This window comes from Neovison vison, chromosome 13 (assembly GCF_020171115.1).
Source record: "Neovison vison isolate M4711 chromosome 13, ASM_NN_V1, whole genome shotgun sequence".
NCBI lineage: Eukaryota > Metazoa > Chordata > Mammalia > Carnivora > Mustelidae > Neogale > Neogale vison.
Window position 1 is genome coordinate 84534739 of NC_058103.1, and position 18821 is coordinate 84553559.

The 18821-nt window shown below is 38.5% G+C and overlaps 1 protein-coding gene across 1 annotated transcript in view; it reads left to right on the forward strand.

Annotated features, from left to right (window-relative positions):
- Positions 1 to 18331, forward strand: part of UBR1 (ubiquitin protein ligase E3 component n-recognin 1) — a 147227-nt gene extending 128896 nt beyond the window's left edge. Inside the window, exons 42-47 of the mRNA XM_044231333.1 lie at positions 1237 to 1345; positions 2269 to 2325; positions 4636 to 4713; positions 12870 to 13040; positions 14285 to 14386; positions 15672 to 18331. Of these exons, the coding sequence (XP_044087268.1) occupies positions 1237 to 1345; positions 2269 to 2325; positions 4636 to 4713; positions 12870 to 13040; positions 14285 to 14386; positions 15672 to 15813 (659 nt within the window). The 3' untranslated portion in view covers positions 15814 to 18331. The remainder of the gene's footprint in view (positions 1 to 1236; positions 1346 to 2268; positions 2326 to 4635; positions 4714 to 12869; positions 13041 to 14284; positions 14387 to 15671) is intronic.
- Positions 18332 to 18821: the final 490 nt, after the last annotated feature.

An 18821-nucleotide genomic window follows, 5' to 3' on the forward strand; every position in this document is an offset into this window, starting at 1 on the left:
GGCTTACTTGATCTAGGTTTGTTATTCTATATACAGGCATACCTTGTTTTATTGTGCATGACTTTGCTTTGCAGATACTGTGCTTTTTACAAATTAGAGGTTTGTGGCAAGTGTGTGGTAAGCAAGTCTGTCAGCACCATTTTTCCAACAGCATTTGCTCACTTCATGTCTGTGTGACATTATGATTATTCTTGCAATAGTTCAAATTTTTTCATTATTGTATTTGTGAGGGTGACCTGTGGTGATTGATTATGACTAGCTGAAATCTCAGATGATGGTTAGCACTTTTTAGCTGTATTTTTTTTATTAATGTCTGTACCTTGTTGTTTTAGACCTAATGCTATTGCACACTAAATAGACTACAGTCTAGTAGAAACATAACTTTAATGTGCCCTGGGAAACCGGAAATTCACTTGACTTGCTTCACTGCAATGCTGGCTTTATTGTGGCGGTCTGGAACCAAACCCGCAATTATCTCCATGATATGCCTGTAAATGGGGGGCTACTTTCCAAGTAGTTGCCCATACAGATCTGTTGTTTCCATTTAGAAAAGCATGTATTAATTTATCTAGTCAGTGCTATAATACAGCAGTGAGTAAGATTAAGTCTTTTATTGGGAGGAGACTAAATGTATACAAACAGATAAATGTAAGTGGTGATGAGTGCCACCAAGAAAAATAAAGCAGGTCAAGGGGATAGAGAGTGCTGGGCTGGAATAATATGTTTCATAGATAGTCATGGAAGACTTCTCTTTGAGGACACATTGAGCAAAGAGACATTGAAATAAAGATGGGGTTGAACTGGACAGAGAGTTGAAGGAAGAGTATTCCTAAGCAGAAGGAACACTAAATGCAAAGCTTTGCTTGACATCATCAAAGAATAATAAAAAGATGAGTGTAGCTAAACAATGAACAGGGTGAGGGTGAACCCCTTCATAAGCTCAAGTACAAGAGATGAACCTCATCTCTTACATGAGGTTCAAGAGGTAGCCAGGGACAGCTTAGGAAGGGCCTTTATTGCCATGATAAGGACTTTGTGTTTTTTGCCTTGTGGTGGAGTGGCATTGGATAAACCTCATCAGGAGAATGAATCAGATTTGCATTTTGAAAGGATCACTGTGGCTTGTCTCCAAGTTTTATGGAGTATAGCAATGAACATAAACAATGAAGAACTCTATTCACAGGTTGACCAGGTAAGAATAATGTGCTTATTAAATGTATTTTTATTCTCTTGCAGATTCTGCAGAAGGAGAGTACGGTGCACTCTGTAGCTATCTGTCTTTACCCACAAATTTGTTCCTACTTTTTCAGGAATATTGGGATACTGTAAGACCCCTCCTCCAGAGGTACTATAAGAGTAAAATATCATTGATGGGTCATTATATAGTTTGGAAATTTTAAATTAAAATTATATACTAAGCTTCTAGATTGATTAGACTTGATTGAAGTGGGTTAACAAAAAAAATAGGAGATTCCTAATTCACACATTCAGTGAGTTAGAGATAAGTCCAGCAGCCATGGCAGCTGGACTTTCCACTTGTCCCACCATGATTACCATTCCTTGTACTCCTCTTCCCCGCAGTGGCCATTTCTTGCCAGTATCCACCACTGACCCCAGTGGGGTAATAATACCCCAACTTCCTTTTTTTCCTCCAGCCTGGGAGAAGTGGTGGCTTACTATTATTGACTAATCTTTGGATTGCCTTACTTTTTTGTTGGCAAAAAAGGTTGGGTTCCCAGCCCTTCTGTCATCTTTATTACCAATTCCTGGTATTAGATTCCTTTTTCAGAATGGTTTCTGTTTTTCTAGCAAGACCTTGATTGATTAGCCCTTTTAAAAAAAGATGAATGGGGCATTTGGGTGGCTCAGTCAGTTAGGCATCTGCCTTCGGCTCAGGTCATGATTCTAGAGTCCTAGCATTGAACCCCATCAGGCTCCTGCTCAGGAGCCTGCTTCTTCCTCTTCTTCCTGCCTATGCTCTATCTTGCTATCTCTGTCTCTCTCTCTCTCTTTTTCTCTCAAATAAACAAATAAAATCTTCAAATAAATTAATTAATTAAATTTAAAAGAGGTGAATAAAAGAAAGGGGGGAAATAAACAGGCACAAAAATGAAGGAAAGAAAAGCCAAGAGATAAGATGTGAGACAGAAGTCTAACAGAGGCAACATGGGAAGAAGGGACAGAAGGATTTGGAGTGGGTGGCTCATGGATGAAGACTGTGCTGAAGTAGTGACGACCTGTTTGCTTTTCTCTTGGCTCCCCATATAGGTGGTGTGCAGATCCTGCATTACTAAACTGTTTGAAGCAAAAAAGCACTGTAATCAGGTTGGTTTTCCTTCTCAATCCTTTCCCCCCATCTACAGGTTGTGTTTCCAAAAGTAGTTGGTTTGTGGAACATGCAGTCCAGTCTTTCTTCTTCATTCTCACTCAGTACATTGTTTCCCTATGTTTCTTTTAAGTCTTTGCCAGAAATTGGATTCTTCCTACAACTGATTTTTTTCTTGGAGTGGCTATCCTTTCCCTCTTAAATTGTTTCATTCCACCAGCTCCTCTTCCTTAAGCTCTAACATACTTAAAAGGCACAGGAGGAGATGGCATTTTGGAGCTGCCAGTTTATTAAAATCAAAAAATAGTAACAGTATTACAACACTCCACTTTTTTCCTTTTGAGAATAGAGTAAGATATAAATAGAACTGTTCCCTCTTCCCCTTCCCTTCTGGTCTATATACTTAAAGACTACCCAACAAAACTGTTCCTCAGCCCCCAACTGTTACAGCTTAATCAGAATCCACCTCTTCCTCAAAGACTAATTCAAATGTGACCTCCTCCTGCAAGTCTGCTCTGGTATTATGCTCTCAGATGTGTGTGCATGTGTGCCTGCCAGCACTACAAAGCACTCAACAGTAAACTCAGGGCCCAGACTGCATGCTTATTTTCTTTGTATCCTCTCCAAGGCCTTTTTATGTTATATATGTGTCTAATTTTTATTCCAGTTGAATTGCATCAGTAAACAAGCAGAGGAATTGACCCCCAACCTTAAATGCTGACATCAGTACTGTTTTCTCATGGCTAAACCAAACATTGTGACACAATGAGTATTTGCCACCTTCTTTTCTCATCTTTCTTACCCCTCGAACTTCCTTCCCCATATTCTACCTGCTCCTTAACCCAACTTTAGTGATTTAGAGATTACAGATCCAGCTTTTATAAGTTTGATACAGTAGTATTCACATCACCAAGAAAAGAGAATAGAGAGAAAAGTTTAAAAGATGAGTACATGTTTTAAAACTGTTAATCTCACACAGTTTTTCCTTTACTTCAGTTCATTGTGTGCCTTTTAGACACCTACTATTTCCTCAGCATGGTGCTAAAATACTTTGGGAGAGTTAAAAGACCTAACACATACAGCTTTTTGGTCGTGGGTAATTTATAATCTAATTATGTACATAAACTAAAGACATAAAATTAAATAGTATATGTATGAATATACTGTTAATGCTATAGAAATTTAAAGAGTAAACTATTCTTAATGATGCACAGTTAGTCTTAGAGGAGATAATTTTTAGCTGAACATAGAAGGAATTAGAGAATTTAAGTTAACTGGGGGTCACCTGGGTGGCTCCGCTGTTAAGTGTCTGCCTTCAACTTGGATCATGATCTCGGAGTCCTAGGATCAAGCCCCACATCAGGGTCTCCCCCCTCAGCAGTGAGTCTGCTACCTCTGTGATCTCTCCCACTTTCCCTCTCTCTCAAATAATAATAATAATAATAAAGAATTTAAGGTGATTGGGATTTGAGGATAGAATTTCCACATGATTCACATGACGTTTCCAGGGCATATGTGTAAGGCTTTTATCGTATCTGTATTGAATGGTAAGAATGAATAATAATATTTGCAAACATGTTATCAAGTACTAAGTATTTTATATTCCACTTCAATATCTTATTAATTCCTCTATAGCTGTGAGCTTCTTCCATACTATTATTTATATTTAACATTTCTTAAATCAGCATGAGTCTTTATATTTTTCTTCCCCCACCACCTCAGAAATGTGTTATTAAACTGATGATATACCTTATGACTGAGAAAGGATAATATATCCATCCTCTATTTACAGACCAGGAAATATAGGCTAACGTTCAGTTACTTGTCAGGTATAAGAATTTAGGATTTGTAGCAAGGTTTATCTGATTTCAGATGAAATCTGTGAGTTTTTTTGTGTGGGTTTTTTTTTTTTTCACTTTTATAGTCCTTTTTTCTGTGTTCCTCCATCTTTCTCTCTCTCTCTCTCTGCCTCCTACATTTAATGAAGAGTGCCTATGTATTAGTCATGAAGTCTGTGTTCTTAACAACATCTTTATGTTACCTTCCTAGCTATCATGGAAATTTGGCTAGAACATTTAGTCTTAGGAAATAGTGGGATTTGAGTTTGGAAAGGAAACCAGATGATGAAAGATTTGAAATTCTAGGCCAAAAAACTTGGATTTAATGTAGTCAACAGGAGGAATTACTGTGGGTTTCAAGTATGGATCCTTTTGTTATTTTTAAAATACTTGTCCTTCTATTACTTGGTCAGTTTTTGACATGGGCTTATTTACTCAGAAGTAAAATTGTCTTTCAAATTATGTTTCTAGATACCCTAGAAAAAGAAATAGTTTGATAGAGCTTCCTGATGACTATAGCTGCCTCCTAAATCAAGCTTCTCATTTCAGGTAAGAAGAAATATATTTCTAAAAAATTTTTAAGCTTGCAATTGATATGTATCACCACTAGCAAACTTTTTTTAAAGTGACCACTGAGCATCCTCTATAACAGTGGTTGTCAGTTTCTTTCTTATTATTGAGGTGAGAACCATAAAACAAACAATTAATGATGATAAATTAGTGATGAGTACAATTCAGTGCTGTTTAGTGTATTCACAGTGTTGTGCAACCACCACCTCTCTCTAGTTTCAAAACTTTTTCATCACGCCAGAGAAATCCTTGTATCCACTAAGTAATCACTCCCCTTTTCCCTCTTTCCCGATCCCCTGTTAACCAGTAATCTGCTTCCTGTCTCTATGGATCTGCCTACTCTGGAGTCTGAGAAAAAGAGTCAGATAAAAGGAGTCACATAATGTGTGACCTTTTGTGTCTGGCTTCTTTCACTTGGTATAGTTTTTGAGGTCATTTATGTTGTAGTATGTATTCAGTCCTTTCTTGGCTAAATTAATATTCCACCATAGGGGTACCTGTTGACTTAGTCAGTGGATCATGCAGCTCTTGATCTTGGGGTTGTGAGTTTGAGCCCCATGTTAGGTGTAGAGATTATTTAAAAATAAAACCTTAAAAATAATAATAACAATATTCCATTGTATGTATAAACCAGAGTTTATCTGTTTATCCATTGATGAGCTTTTAGGTTGTTTCCCCCTTTTGAGTATTAAGAATAATGCTACCCAATGTCCACAATAGCCCAACTATGGAAAGAACCTAGATGTCCATCAACAGATGAATGGATAAAGAAGATGTGGTTATATATACAATGGAATACTATGCAGCCATTAAAAGAAATGAAATGTTGCCTTTTGCAACGATGTGGATGGAATTAGAGAGTATTTTGCTGAGCAAAATAAGTCAGTCAGAGAAAGACAATTATCATATGATCTCCCTGATATGAAGAATTTGAGAGGCAGGGTGGGAGGCGAGGGGGGTAGGGATGGAAAAAATGAAACAAGATGGGGTTGGGAGAGAGACAAACCATAAGAGACTCTTAATCTCACAGAACAAACTGAGCGTTGCCAGGGGAAAAGGGGTAGGGAGAGGTGGTTGGGTTGTGGACATTGGGAAGGGTATGTGCTATGGTGAGTGCTGTGAAGTGTGTAAACCTGGCGATTCACAGACCTGTACCCGTGGGGCTAATAATATATTATACGTTAACAAAAAATTAAAAATTAAAAAAAAATGCTACCGTTAACATTCATGTACAAGTTTCTATGTGGACATATATTTTCATTTTTCTTGGGTATATATTCCTAGAAGTAGAATTACTGGGTCATTATGATAATTCTGTGTTTAAACCTTTGAGTAGCCACTAAACTGTTTTCCATAATTAAACCAATTTATATTCCCATCAACAATATAAGTGGACTCCTGTTTTTCATATCCTTGTCAACACTTGTTGTTTTCTATTTTTTAAATGAAAACTATCCTAGTGGGTATAAAATGGTAGCTCACTGAGGTTTGATATACATTTTCTTAATGACCACTTATGTTAAACATCTTTTCATGTCCTTGTTGGACATTTGTGTAGTTCTTTGGAGAAATGTCTGTTTAAGTCCTTTACCCTTCTTGCGTTGGACTGTCTGTTTTGTTGTTGAGTTGTAAGACTTTATTGAAGGGGAGGAAAACTCTTCCTTTCTTTCCTCTGGTTCTTTAGCCAAATAATTAAATTGACATAAGACAGATTAAGAGGAGAAAAGTTTAATTTTGCATATGTGGGAGCTCATAGAAATACAAGACTCAAAGAAATGACTGGGTTTATATCTTTTAGTCAAAGAAACAGTTTTTTGTGAAGATTTGACAAAACAAAGGGGTTTAGGCATGGAGTAACAAATTAATGAAGAAGTAAGAGAGTTTGTTTATACAGCCTTCTTTTTTTTTAATTTTTTAAAGATATATTTTTATTTGTTTGACAGAGAGGGGGCGGTTCACAAGTAGGCAGAGAGAGAGAGAGGGAAGCAGGCTCCCCACTCCCCACTCTCCACTCAGGCTCCCCACTCAGCAGAGTGCCCAATGCGGGGCTCGATCCCACAACCCCGGGATCATGACCTGAGCCAAAGGCAGAGGTTTTAACCCACTGAGCCACCCAGGAGCCCCTATATAGCCTTCTTGACCTTGAATTCCCTATCTCTGGTGGTAAGGATACTTTCTATGCTTCTGGTATAGGGAGGATACCTTCACACGGGAGACTTATATGGTCAGAGTGTCCTTTTTGCACCTGCTGTTTCTTAAGTAACTTTAATTCAAAATAATCAATATGCCAAAGTGGCATGTTTTGGGATGGCCTCTTCTGTTCTCTTTCAGTATATTCCGGATATTCAGCACTTATCAGATTTTTATTTTGCAAATATTTTCTTCCATTCTATAGGTTGTGTTTTCACATTCTTCATAATGTTTTCAATATGTAAAAGTTAATTTTAGGGGTACCTGGGTGGCTCATTCCTTAAGCGTCTCCCTTCAGCTCAAGTCATGATCTCAGTGTCCTGGGATGGAGCCCCGCTTTGGGCTCCCTGCTCAATGGAAGGCTGCTTCTCCCACTCCCCCCTTGTGTTCCCTCTCTTGCTGTGTCTCGGTCAAATAAATAAATAAAATCTTTTTTTTTTTTAAGTTCATTTTACCTATTTTGTTTGTTTGCTTCTTGTGTTTTTTGGTGTCAAAACTAAAAATCCATTGCCAGATCTGAGGTCATGAAGGTTTACCCCTTTGTTTTCTTTGAATAGTTTATAGTTATAGCTTTATGTTTAGACTGTGGGTTTGTTTTTGGGGTTTGGGTTTTTTTTAAGATTTTATTTATTAGAGAGAGAAAACAAGCAGGAGGAGTGGGAGAGGGAGAAGCAGGCTTCCCGCTGAGCAGAGAGCCTGATGTGGAACTTGATCCCAGGACCCTGGGCTCATGACCTGAGGTGAAGGCAGAGGTTTAACTGACTGAGCCACCCAGGTACTCCTAGACTGTGGATTTGTTTTGAGTTAATTTCTGGAATAAGACAGGAGGTCCAACTTCATTCTTTCTTTCATATGGTTTCCAATTATCCCAGCACCATTTTTTTTTTTTTAAGATTTTATTTGTCTACTTGACAGAGAGAGATCACAAGCAGGCAGAGAGGCAGGCAGAGAGAGAGGAGGAAGCAGGCTCCCCGCTGAGCAGAGAGCCCGATGCGGGGCTCAATCCCAGGACCCCGAGATCATGACCCGAGCTGAAGGCAGCAGCCTAACCCACTGAGCCACGCAGGCGCCCCCCAGCACCATATTTTAAGAGTTTGGATAATCTTGGCACCCATGTTGAAAATCAATTGGTCATGGATGTTTGGGTTCCTTTCTAAATTCTAAAGTCTATTCCATTGGTCTATATGTCTGTACTGATGCTAGTACCACACTTTTAATTACCATGGCTGTATAGTAAGTTTTGAAATTATAATGTGCCGCCTTTCCAACTTTTTCTTTTTCAGTGTTGCTTTGACTGTGAATAGGTCATACTTTTCTGCTTCTTTGTAAGCTCTGTTAGTTTTGTTGAGAATGGGACATTTTGATTATTGTAGTGGCTCTGTAAATCAAATTCTACCTCATCCCCAAGAATTGTCACTGTTGCTTGATAAAGGCTTCAGGTGTCTCTTTAGTGACTTTTCCAAACTGTTTTTGTTTTTGTTTTTTTTTTGCAAAGACTGTGTTCCTTTTTGTGTGTCCACTAAAGTCTCTGTTCCATTATCTCTGCAGTCAGCCAGGAACTGACAAGATTTCCTTAAATTTCTGTATCCAACAAGAAAAGTGAAGAGAAGAAAAAAATATAAAGAATATCCTGTCTCTTTAAATTCCCTCTACCATCACTGCAGAGAAAGTCACTTTAGTCCAGTGGTTGAAACAATGGCCAGTATCTCTGTCAGCCTTCCAGTAAATTGCCAGGTAGAACTAAACCCACAAGCATGATTTTTGAGGACATCATCTCTATTACCCATCATGGCACCAGCAAGCCACACCGGAATTATGGGCAGCCACCCCCATAGCTACCTGCTATAGGGCTGGGAGTTAGGAGGTGGTAGTCATATAACACAAAAAGCCAAAATTCATTGAAACTTAACCAGCCTCTTTCTTTGTTAAGCACTCCTGTGGATGCTGCAAGTGTTCACCTAGATTCCAAGTTCCAAAATAGTTGCTTCAGGCAGTTCTTGCCAGATCAATAGTTGTATTGGTAGAAGAAACAATTCCCGGAGCTCGGAGCTCGATACTCTACCATGTTCTAGAATATCTCCCCACAACTTTTTTTTAAAGCTATAGGACCCTTTTTTTTTAAGCACTCTAAGAATCATCATTTATTCCTGTATCTTTTAACAGTGTGCTACTGTAGAATTGTGGTCAGCACATCTGTCAGCTGAAATAAACTGTTTTCAACTTCATAAACAAATAGTTCTCTTAGAAATATCTTTTATACATGTGTCGTTAAGCACTGTTATATGTGCATTAGAGTGAGGTGACCACATCCTCACTGAAATAACACTGAAGAACCCTTGTTTGTGCAAGCCAAATCTTATATGAAATCTTATTAGAACAGCAAAACAAGTAATAGCATTGTGGCTCAGGTTTAAGCCTGGGTGCTAGAGAGAGAAGTACACCACCTTAGCCTTTTTTGATACTTGTTCCCCTCTACCTCAATCAAAATAAATGCCACACTAACGCAGTGTTTCTCAGACTTTATTTTATCTTCCTCTTCCCTTTCACTGATTGCTTTTAAAAAAAAATCTGGATGATAAAGACTGGTAAGAAGTACAATAAACAAGTTACATTGTACTCATTATGAATATCATATATGAATTACCTGTTAGTTACTTTTACAAGAAAACAGCATGAGCTTAAACACATGATTCTATATGATAAAGTAATGTCATATTGCTGGGTCCCCCAATAATGGGCCCATGGTCAAAGGAGGGAAACTGATACAAAGCGAAGGTCAAGCAAAGCTTTATTTCGCACCAAGCATCAAGAATCAAACAGACCGGTCAGGGCCGCCCTTAAAGAGAGGGCAACCCCTCCCTGCCTCACAGACTAACTTTTATAGAACAAAGACCATGTGGTTGACCCTGGCCACACACAGGTGGCGAATGAGATTGTAACACACAGAGAAAGCTGCACAGTCATGCTAGGTCACACACGGGTGGCCAACTGAACTACAATTTACCCTATAGTAGACATTTGAACTAGCCTATCACCTTGGTCAGAATTGGCGCCCAAAAGGCGGGGCCTGCACTCCTTGGTAGCTAGGGAGACAGTATGCACGCTCTACTGATTGGATGTCTCCCCATGACCCAACTCATCCCTGCATTTAGGCTGTTATCTCCACCTGAACTGACCCACCCTTGTCTTTGGGCTTTGTTACCTAGGACTGGTTTCCCAGACTTTCTTTTAAGTAAGTTCCCCGGGCCGGGGGCGGGGGGGGGGGGGGGGGGGGGTAGATAAGGTCAGTTTAAGTTTTACTGCATAAACAACAAAATGGCTGTTCAACGGAGGTGGTGCTGCTCTGGCTAAATAGGCCCTTACAATATAACATTAACAGTTCACACTTACCTTGCTATAATATGATGTAAGTTATTCAAATAACATAAATTCATGAGCTGCACACCACCAATGTAATGCCCCTGGATGGAGAAGTTATATTCATGTCTGCCTTAGCCATTGGTGTGTGAATATTTCCTATTTGAATCACAATGTATCATGTCTTAAAAATAATAGGTCAGAATTACTATTGATGCAGTTATGTATCCTTGACATTCAGGTGGCATCACACCACCACCCATAGCAAACAAGATTAATAGTGATGACGTGAAATTAGCAGTAATTTGTAATTAAAAGGCAAGAATCTCAGTCTGAAAATCAAAGCCTAGTCAAGATTTTATTGATGATGCATGGTAATAGAGTATCTTGTTTTGCAAATGGCAGGAATTCCAAAGCTCAGTTAGGGGTTCTGTAATATTAAGCATTGTACAGCAGCTAGACTTCTTAATAAATTTAATTAGAGCTCTCAGAAAACACAAAGAACTCTTAAATTTTATTTCAAGGATACCAGTTAATAATTCTAATGAACTGCCTTGGCGGACAAAGTGACTATTGTAGTCCTTGGTCATATGTTAAATAACTTGCTGTCATTTGAAGGAGCAAAGAAAGGGATTGCAGTTGATTATAATTTTGAGGGTTTGAAGAGCTCTTATGTGGCCTCTGAGAATCACTGATCTCCAAAATGATTAGGGAAATTGTCTCGTCCTGTTGCAACCCTTTCTTTGAGCCCTGAAGCCAGGGACTTTAATGGGTCCAGCAGGGGCTTGGGCAGCCCATACTCCATCTCTTGTACTAGATACAATTGAGCTTGGTTTTAGTTCCATGCTGTTTGTCCCATGCAGATTAGGTTCAACCACCTAAAGAAATGGCTGAGCCATTCACCTCTCAGCCCTTAAAACATGAGCTAGATGGTTTCAGAAATTGCATCCAAAATGCAGTGATTCAAAATGCAGCTCCAAATGCAGTAATTCTCCTAATTTTAGGGCTGTATTGCTATCACAGAATCCCAGTGAATAGGTGAATCCCAGTGTTAAGGAGTATCACTGTTGGCTCCTAGAAGGATCTGAGGAGAGTGTTAGTCACTAATCACAGTGAAAATCCCTCTGGATGATACTACATACTGGTTTTAAGTAAAGTGAAAATAAATCTTATGATCTCTTCCAGTTCTTTGTCACCACCAGTTTCCATTAAGACTGAGCCATTTCTACTGTAGGAGGGTAAGCTGCCCCAGTTACTATACTTTAGGTATCACCCCTTTTTTCCTCTGTAGGTTATTAGTGATAGGACTCAGCCATCCTGCACTAAGTGAAAGATTTTGGCTTTATCCAAAAAGAGCTAAAATTGTGTTCTTCCCTCTGGAAGTGCAAATAGTCTCCTCACCTCCCAGAGACAGGAGTGAAATACCTGTGCACAGAGTCCTTCTGCTCCTATGTAGACAGTAGTGGTTTTATTATCTTACCTGAGAAATGAGGGATCAGAGAATAAACTGTTAATGCCTTATTGGAGATGGAGGTTCTTTTGGTGCTCTTTATTCTGACCCCATTTTAGGCCTCACTGGATCTCAGCTTACTGGTTGCATTTATTTATCGCTCCCCAAACAAAGGAATTCTTGATGTTTCTAATATGTCCATTAGAAGGCCGAGATAGGAGTGTAGAAAGCTTCTTCTTCTTTTTTTTTTTTAAAGATAGCATTATCACTTTAATTCGGAGAGTGATACCCCTCTTTGAGGGGCATTACAGCAAGGCTCTAGCATGCTTCTGTGTAAAATGGTAGATCTCAGCGTACTGCTTGGTTCAAGCAAGTCAACTCTGTCACTTTTTCCTTCCTAAGGACTTGCTTTGTTTCCCAGATAGTGTGTGAACTCTAATACTACAGTCTTATTTTAACCCTAAAGAACTCAATACTTAAACAAAATAGACAGGAAAATGTATCTGAACCTTTACTGCACATTAGTGATTAAAAAAAAAATTTATTTTACACCTAACCAGTTCATATTCCTCTAATACTGAGGACTTAAGCTTGACGAAACCAATCCAGAGGAGGGAGTTGACTATAATTTGTCATGTCAGATGAATACTAGATTCTGTAAAAGTATCTCAGTCTCAAGGCATATTTAATTGCCAAACTATGGGAATTATCAGGACACTGTATGTTTAATAAAAAGTTTTCTTACTATGGATTAATCAGGAGATTTTTTTTTATTGTCTTTATTAAAGAGGAATCATATAATTAAATTAAGTGTTTTGGGGCACCTGGGTGGCTCAGTCCGCTAGGCATCCAGCTCTTGATTTCAGCTCAGGTCATGATCTCAGGGTTGTGAGACGGGTCCCTACATTGGGCTCTGCGCTAAGCATGGAACCTGCCCTTCACCCTGGGCATAGAGCCTGTGTGGAATTCTCTCTTTCTCTCTCCCTCTCTAAATGAATGAGTGAATGAACATTTTCTTGTGTTTTTAAAAACTTTCTTTTCTGCAAAGCAGCCCATAATGAACGCAATTCATTGCTAGCTGAATATATCATGCTTTTATTGTTTCTCCCCCATACTGAATGTTTTCTTCCCCTTTGAGGTGCCCACGGTCTGCAGATGATGAGCGAAAGCACCCTGTCCTTTGTCTTTTCTGTGGAGCCATACTGTGTTCTCAGAACATTTGCTGCCAAGAAATTGTGAATGGGGAAGAGGTTGGAGCTTGCATTTTTCATGCACTTCACTGTGGAGCTGGAGTCTGCATTTTCCTAAAGTGAGTAGTGAGTGTTCTGGATGCTTCATAATGAACTTAGGAAATCTGGAGGCTATTATGGTAGGACAGTGTGTTGGTAGGAAATGGTCTATCAGAAGTTAATAGGCCTGTTATTCACATGAAATTGCACTTGAGACGATATTACAGAATATTACAAAATAAGTTTGAAAAAAAGATTCTGTTCACATTCAATTATTTGTGGTATATTTTAAGCATGATAGAGTTTGCATTGATTACTCTGGTGTTGTATAACACTCAGGTGTGGTGAAAGGACTTGGAGTCCTCACACTTACATTTAAAAAGTACCTATGCAAAGTTGTCCTTTGAATACATTCATTTTCTTCATTTCCGCTATCAGGCAACCATTGTTTTCCCTGGTCTCAGCAAAAGGCTGAGAGTGGAACAATAGTTAACTTAATGTTTATGAAAGAACAGTACAGGTTTCCTGAGAGAAATAAAATTCAAAGTGGAGATGGGTGCTTTCTCTTTCCATTTATGTAAGCCCAAATATCTAACTATGGGATATGTATTTATTGCGTGTAGGCATCTGTTGGAACAGTGGGAATAAATTCTTAGAAGCCACACCCAAACACCTATTTTCTGCTTTTAGGAAACTTGCAGCATGTAAACCCACTACCTATTCCATCTGTTTATTTTATGTCACTCTCAGGTACTTATCCCTTCTGTACACGTGCATACAGACATTCTTTTTATATCTTCCTGCTAGGCTGTAACAGGCACAAGTAACTTCACAGTGACAGTAGTTCTTTATAATTTTCACTGTTAGAGGTTGGCTCTAACTGGAAATGGCTTGACACTTCCCTAGCTGACCTTCTTTCTGGCCCAAAGTTATCAGAACAAGAGATGTTCTGTCCTTCTGTTAAGTTCCCCATTCTAGCTTGTAGGTCCAGAAACAACAGAAACAACCGTGGACATCATTTTCCAGGGTATCTGTGGCTCAAGTGGGACAGGTTCCTTCCTCTCTTCAATATATTCAGTCAGTATTAATGGTCCCAATTCCCTAAATCCACTGATCCTTTCCCATACTTAAGTAAAAATTGCAGCGTTCACTCTCTTTTACTTAAACAAAACATAGTTTAGTCTGTTGGTCTATGTTTACTGTCTTTATACTGAATTCCTAACAGATATTGGCCATGCCTTTTCTTTAGATTAACTTTGCTTTAGTGCCTATCATTTGCATACGTGCAGTTAATAATATTTCAATTGGTTGTTTTTTCCTTCAGAATCCGAGAATGCAGAGTAGTCCTGGTTGAAGGCAAAGCCAGAGGCTGTGCCTATCCAGCCCCTTACTTGGATGAATATGGAGAAACAGACCCTGGCCTGAAGTAAGATTGGTTTATTTTTCATTTTAGTCCCATTATTGGACATGGACAGTAACCGTTCTTTAAACACAGAAACTAATGCTAAATATTGGGAGTTATTTTAAAATAAGTATAAATTAAAAATACTAAGTATGATACCACCCTAAATGTAGCACATAATTTTGAATAGCTTTGTGCTTCTCCAGAATGTGAGGGTAATCCTCCTCTATAATTAAAGATGTAGCCATCCTAATGTTTGAATATTATGTTGTTTTTAATCAACCTTTGTTCAGAATTACTTAGAAGGTCTAAGTATGGAGGTAGTCTTTGGATTAAGGGAGAAAATAGCTGAATGGTGAAAGTAGTTATTGACTGAGGATAAGATCTGAGTTGTTCCAGAAAGGTAAGAAGTAGCAGAATTTTTTACTTAATTAGGCAACTTGAAAATACCCAACCAACTGAGGCACTTGAATGCCTCCAGACTGAGGATCTCACAGTTCTCCATAATTGCAACAGCCAAACTTTAGTCGTTTGAGATTAGCTGTGTTATGGACTGTACTGCCTTAGAATTGATGTGGAATAGTTTTGTTTAAATATTTGCTAATCACCAGCAAATTTGTTATGTCATAAAGACAACAATAAGGAAATATTTCTGAGGAGCAGAATGTAATTTGAGGGCTTAGTGTTATACTTCAGACTTAATCTCTCCTATACAAAGACGAGAAATCAAAGCTAAGTAAACTGTATGAGGCCAAAAAGCCATTAAGGCCCCATCAGACTACCCAGAAAAAGAATAGAGCTGCTTCATGTTATAAACCTTAACATTTAGGGCGCCTGGGTGGCTCAGTGGGTTGAGCCGCTGCCTTCGCCTCAGGTCATGATCTCAGGGTCCTGGGATCGAGTCCCGCATCGGGCTCTCTGCTCAGCAGCGAGCCTGCTTCCTCCTCTCTCTCTCTGCCTGCCTCTCTGCCTACTTGTGATCTGTCTCTGTCAAATAAATAAATAAAATCTTTAAAAAAAAAAATAAAAAAAAATAAACCTTAACATTTAAATGGGGTCTCATAATGCCTGTGATATACTTTGCCTCTTTTCTGAATAATCAAGGAGTAAATTTCTGCTTCATCAGCTAAGTGATCTGTTAAGTTTGTGGTGATTAGGGGTGAAGGGAGAATATCCCTTTTAAAACTCTGTCCTTGTGATTCCTCCCAGTTCTAAGAACATCTCAAGAGCGTGAACTAATTTAGGCAGTAAAGATGTGGCAGTTATTTGATTTGAACTTAACTGTTGTTTGTTTGTTTTTTCCCTGAAGGAGGGGCAACCCCCTTCATTTATCACGTGAGCGATATCGGAAGCTCCATTTGGTGTGGCAACAACACTGCATTATAGAAGAGATTGCTAGGAGCCAGGAAACTAATCAGATGTTATTTGGATTCAACTGGCAATTATTGTGAGCTTCAGCCTTGCCTTGGGACAGTCACAAATGAAGAACAGTAATGAAGACCGATTCAAAATTACGGAGATCTTTCTGAGGGCTAGGGAAGGGTTGGCGGGTCTTTGCTCCATGTCCAGATTCACATACATCAATACAATATTCCTTAATGGAGTATTGCTTTCAATTAGTGAAAATATGCTTAAAGGAGAAAAAAGACATTGATTGATCTGTTTTATGTTCTAGAACACTAAAAAATGCTTCTTTACCCCAAGTGTCTGATTCTGCTATTTCCAGAAAACTCATTTCCCTTCATAATCTGTCCCCCTTTTTTTCATTTCATTCACCTGGTAAGTGAAGTCACATTAAGCAGTTGTGGACTTTTTTTTATGTTGGCTAACTCTTCTACAGTTTTGTGTTTGGTATTTCCCGCACATACCCAGGTTTAGTTTAGCTGACATTGAAGCACTGACGGGATTCTAATCTGTGGTAGTCTTCCATGCAGCTAAAGAGGAATTGCAGAAACCATGCAGTATACTTCAACTGAGAAAGTTTCCGAAAGAGTAAATTTTTTTAAATTACTTCTCTTTCAAGGAAATACCCCTAATGTGCCACTTACTGTTTCAGCCAGAAATCAAACAACTCTTTCTGTGGGCAGAGTTGCCATTTTTAAGGCAAATGTCTGCTAATGTGGAAAAGCTTTTTGCCCATTGTAGACCTCAAGAATAGGATAAGATAGGTTAATGTATACATTATCCTATCCCTCATGGGCCAAAGAAACTGTAGTTCTCACCTCTTACCACAAATAGCTTTGTTGAATTTTGAAATTATACTTTCTATTTTCCAGAGGCAAATTTCTAAAATGAGTTCCTTTATCTCATGTTTGTGGCACCATCCTATTTGACTCTTAAGAACCTGATGCAGTTCTGATGTAAATTATCTCTAGAATGAAGATAAGAAAATTCCCCCGGTGAATGGAGCATGGCAGCTGTCAATAAGAACAATCAGATTGAAGCCAACTCTGTCATCTTCTGTGTCTTTGTAAAAGACATATCCTTCCGTTGTTACCTGTGTGCAACCTTTTCATAAACTCTGGTTTTATGACTAGTACCGACAACCAAAAAAGCCATGTGATCAGTGGTTATGTGTCCTGTTATAATATGCTGTGGTTGAGCCATCGTGTTTATAGATAATAGAGCTCTCCCGAATCTGTGTGTAGACTTCCTGGTTTTTGGCTTTAAGTTTTTATATCAAGAATTTGTGATCTAAACAGCAGACAGAAGATAAATTGAACTCTTCCACCTTAGCTTCTGTTGTCTCTGGAGTAATGTCAAGAATTTGAAAGATGCATTCAAAGGCCATCTGATTTTGCCTTTGGTGACTACCATCATATATGTGTGTAAATGTTTTCCTATCTTCTTTTTGCTCAGCAAAGGCAAACAAATAAAAATACATTTGCAAAGTGGTGATGCACATTTGGGGTTAGATTTTTTTGGTGTTGTTGTGTAAAGTAAAGATGGGCTTTGTGGTAAAGTATTGGCATGAACAGGTATCAGAATCATAATCATGATTTTATACTTGAATAATTATTATTCAGAAGGTATCAGGAAACAGATACAATTCCACTGAACTATTTGTAACAAGTGATGAGTGAGGATCCGAAAATTCAGTATTCTGCTTGTCCAGTTTGTCAGTATGATTAAATGATTAGAACATCTCCCTTTATTTCTGATATAATTTGGGGGGGTGGTAGGTGGTCTGACTGGAAAATCTGAGCCAGAATAGGCAACAGAAGATGCTGACTTCTGCCCTAACTGATTGGCCCCATTTAGCAAAGATAAACTGACTTTTTATTTCTAGTCTTTTTATATTCACTTCATAAATGCTTTGGTTAAGCTCTTAAGCTGCCAGAGGGACTACCCTGTCCTGGCCAGTCAGACCTTCACTGCCAAAGAAGCCATTTCATATTGAGTTCCACTCTTGAGATTGATTCAGACCCCTGCACTAGAGATAAATATGTGTCTCAGTGCTGTCCCCAGCCCTAGGGATTTCTAATTATATTCAAATATCATAGTGGTTTGCCTTCATCATTGCAAACAATTTAATTATGCTTACAGAGTTTACTTGCAAATGAGCAAAAAGTCACTTTATTTTCATTAGTGTAGAATGTGGAGGAACCAGTTCAACAGGATGGCTCCAAAACTGTCTTTTTCTAATGTTTTTGGTGAGGGGCTGACAGGAATTTTAATGATAGAGTGAAGAAAAGCATATATCTGTATAATTAATTTATTTTGCTGGTGTATGGGCTGTGAGTTCACCCGTTAGTGGTCATTTGTCATTTCATAACAACTATGCATTTGGTTCACTGTGATGATGATCTGTATCTAGTGACTGCAACATGTTTATACCACTGATTCAAATGCCATCCATGATGAAGTTATACAAATAATGCATATATTGATATCTTTTATTGCAAAATGTAAATTTAAAACTTGTATAATGTTCTTGTGCTTTTTGAAATAAAATATCTTATATGTGTATATTTACAAAGAAAAAAGGGACTTCTCATGTCTGGGGATTTGGGTTTGAAGTATAAAAATCTAGACCTAGAAAGGAGCTCTAATTAAATGTTACCTCTGCCAGCCCAGACAAATTCTTTAAAACATATAGGTATTGGGACGCCTGGGTGGCTCAGTCGGTTAAGCATCTGACTTTGGCTCAGGTCATGATCCCAGGGTCCTGGGATGGAGCCCTGTGTCGGGGTCCTTGCTCAGCGGATAGCCGCTTCTCCCTCCCCCTCTGCCTGCTGCTCCCTGTATGTGCTCTCTCTCTGACAAATAAATAAATAAAAATCTTATAAAATAAAAGACACAGGTATTCAGTGTAATGGTCTCTAAACTTTCTGACCATACATTCCATCAGTAAATAATTTTTAAGCATGCACTATACATATATACAGAGAGAATTTTTTTTTTAAAGATTTTATTTATTTATTTGATAGACAGAAATCACAAGTAGGCAGAGAGGCAG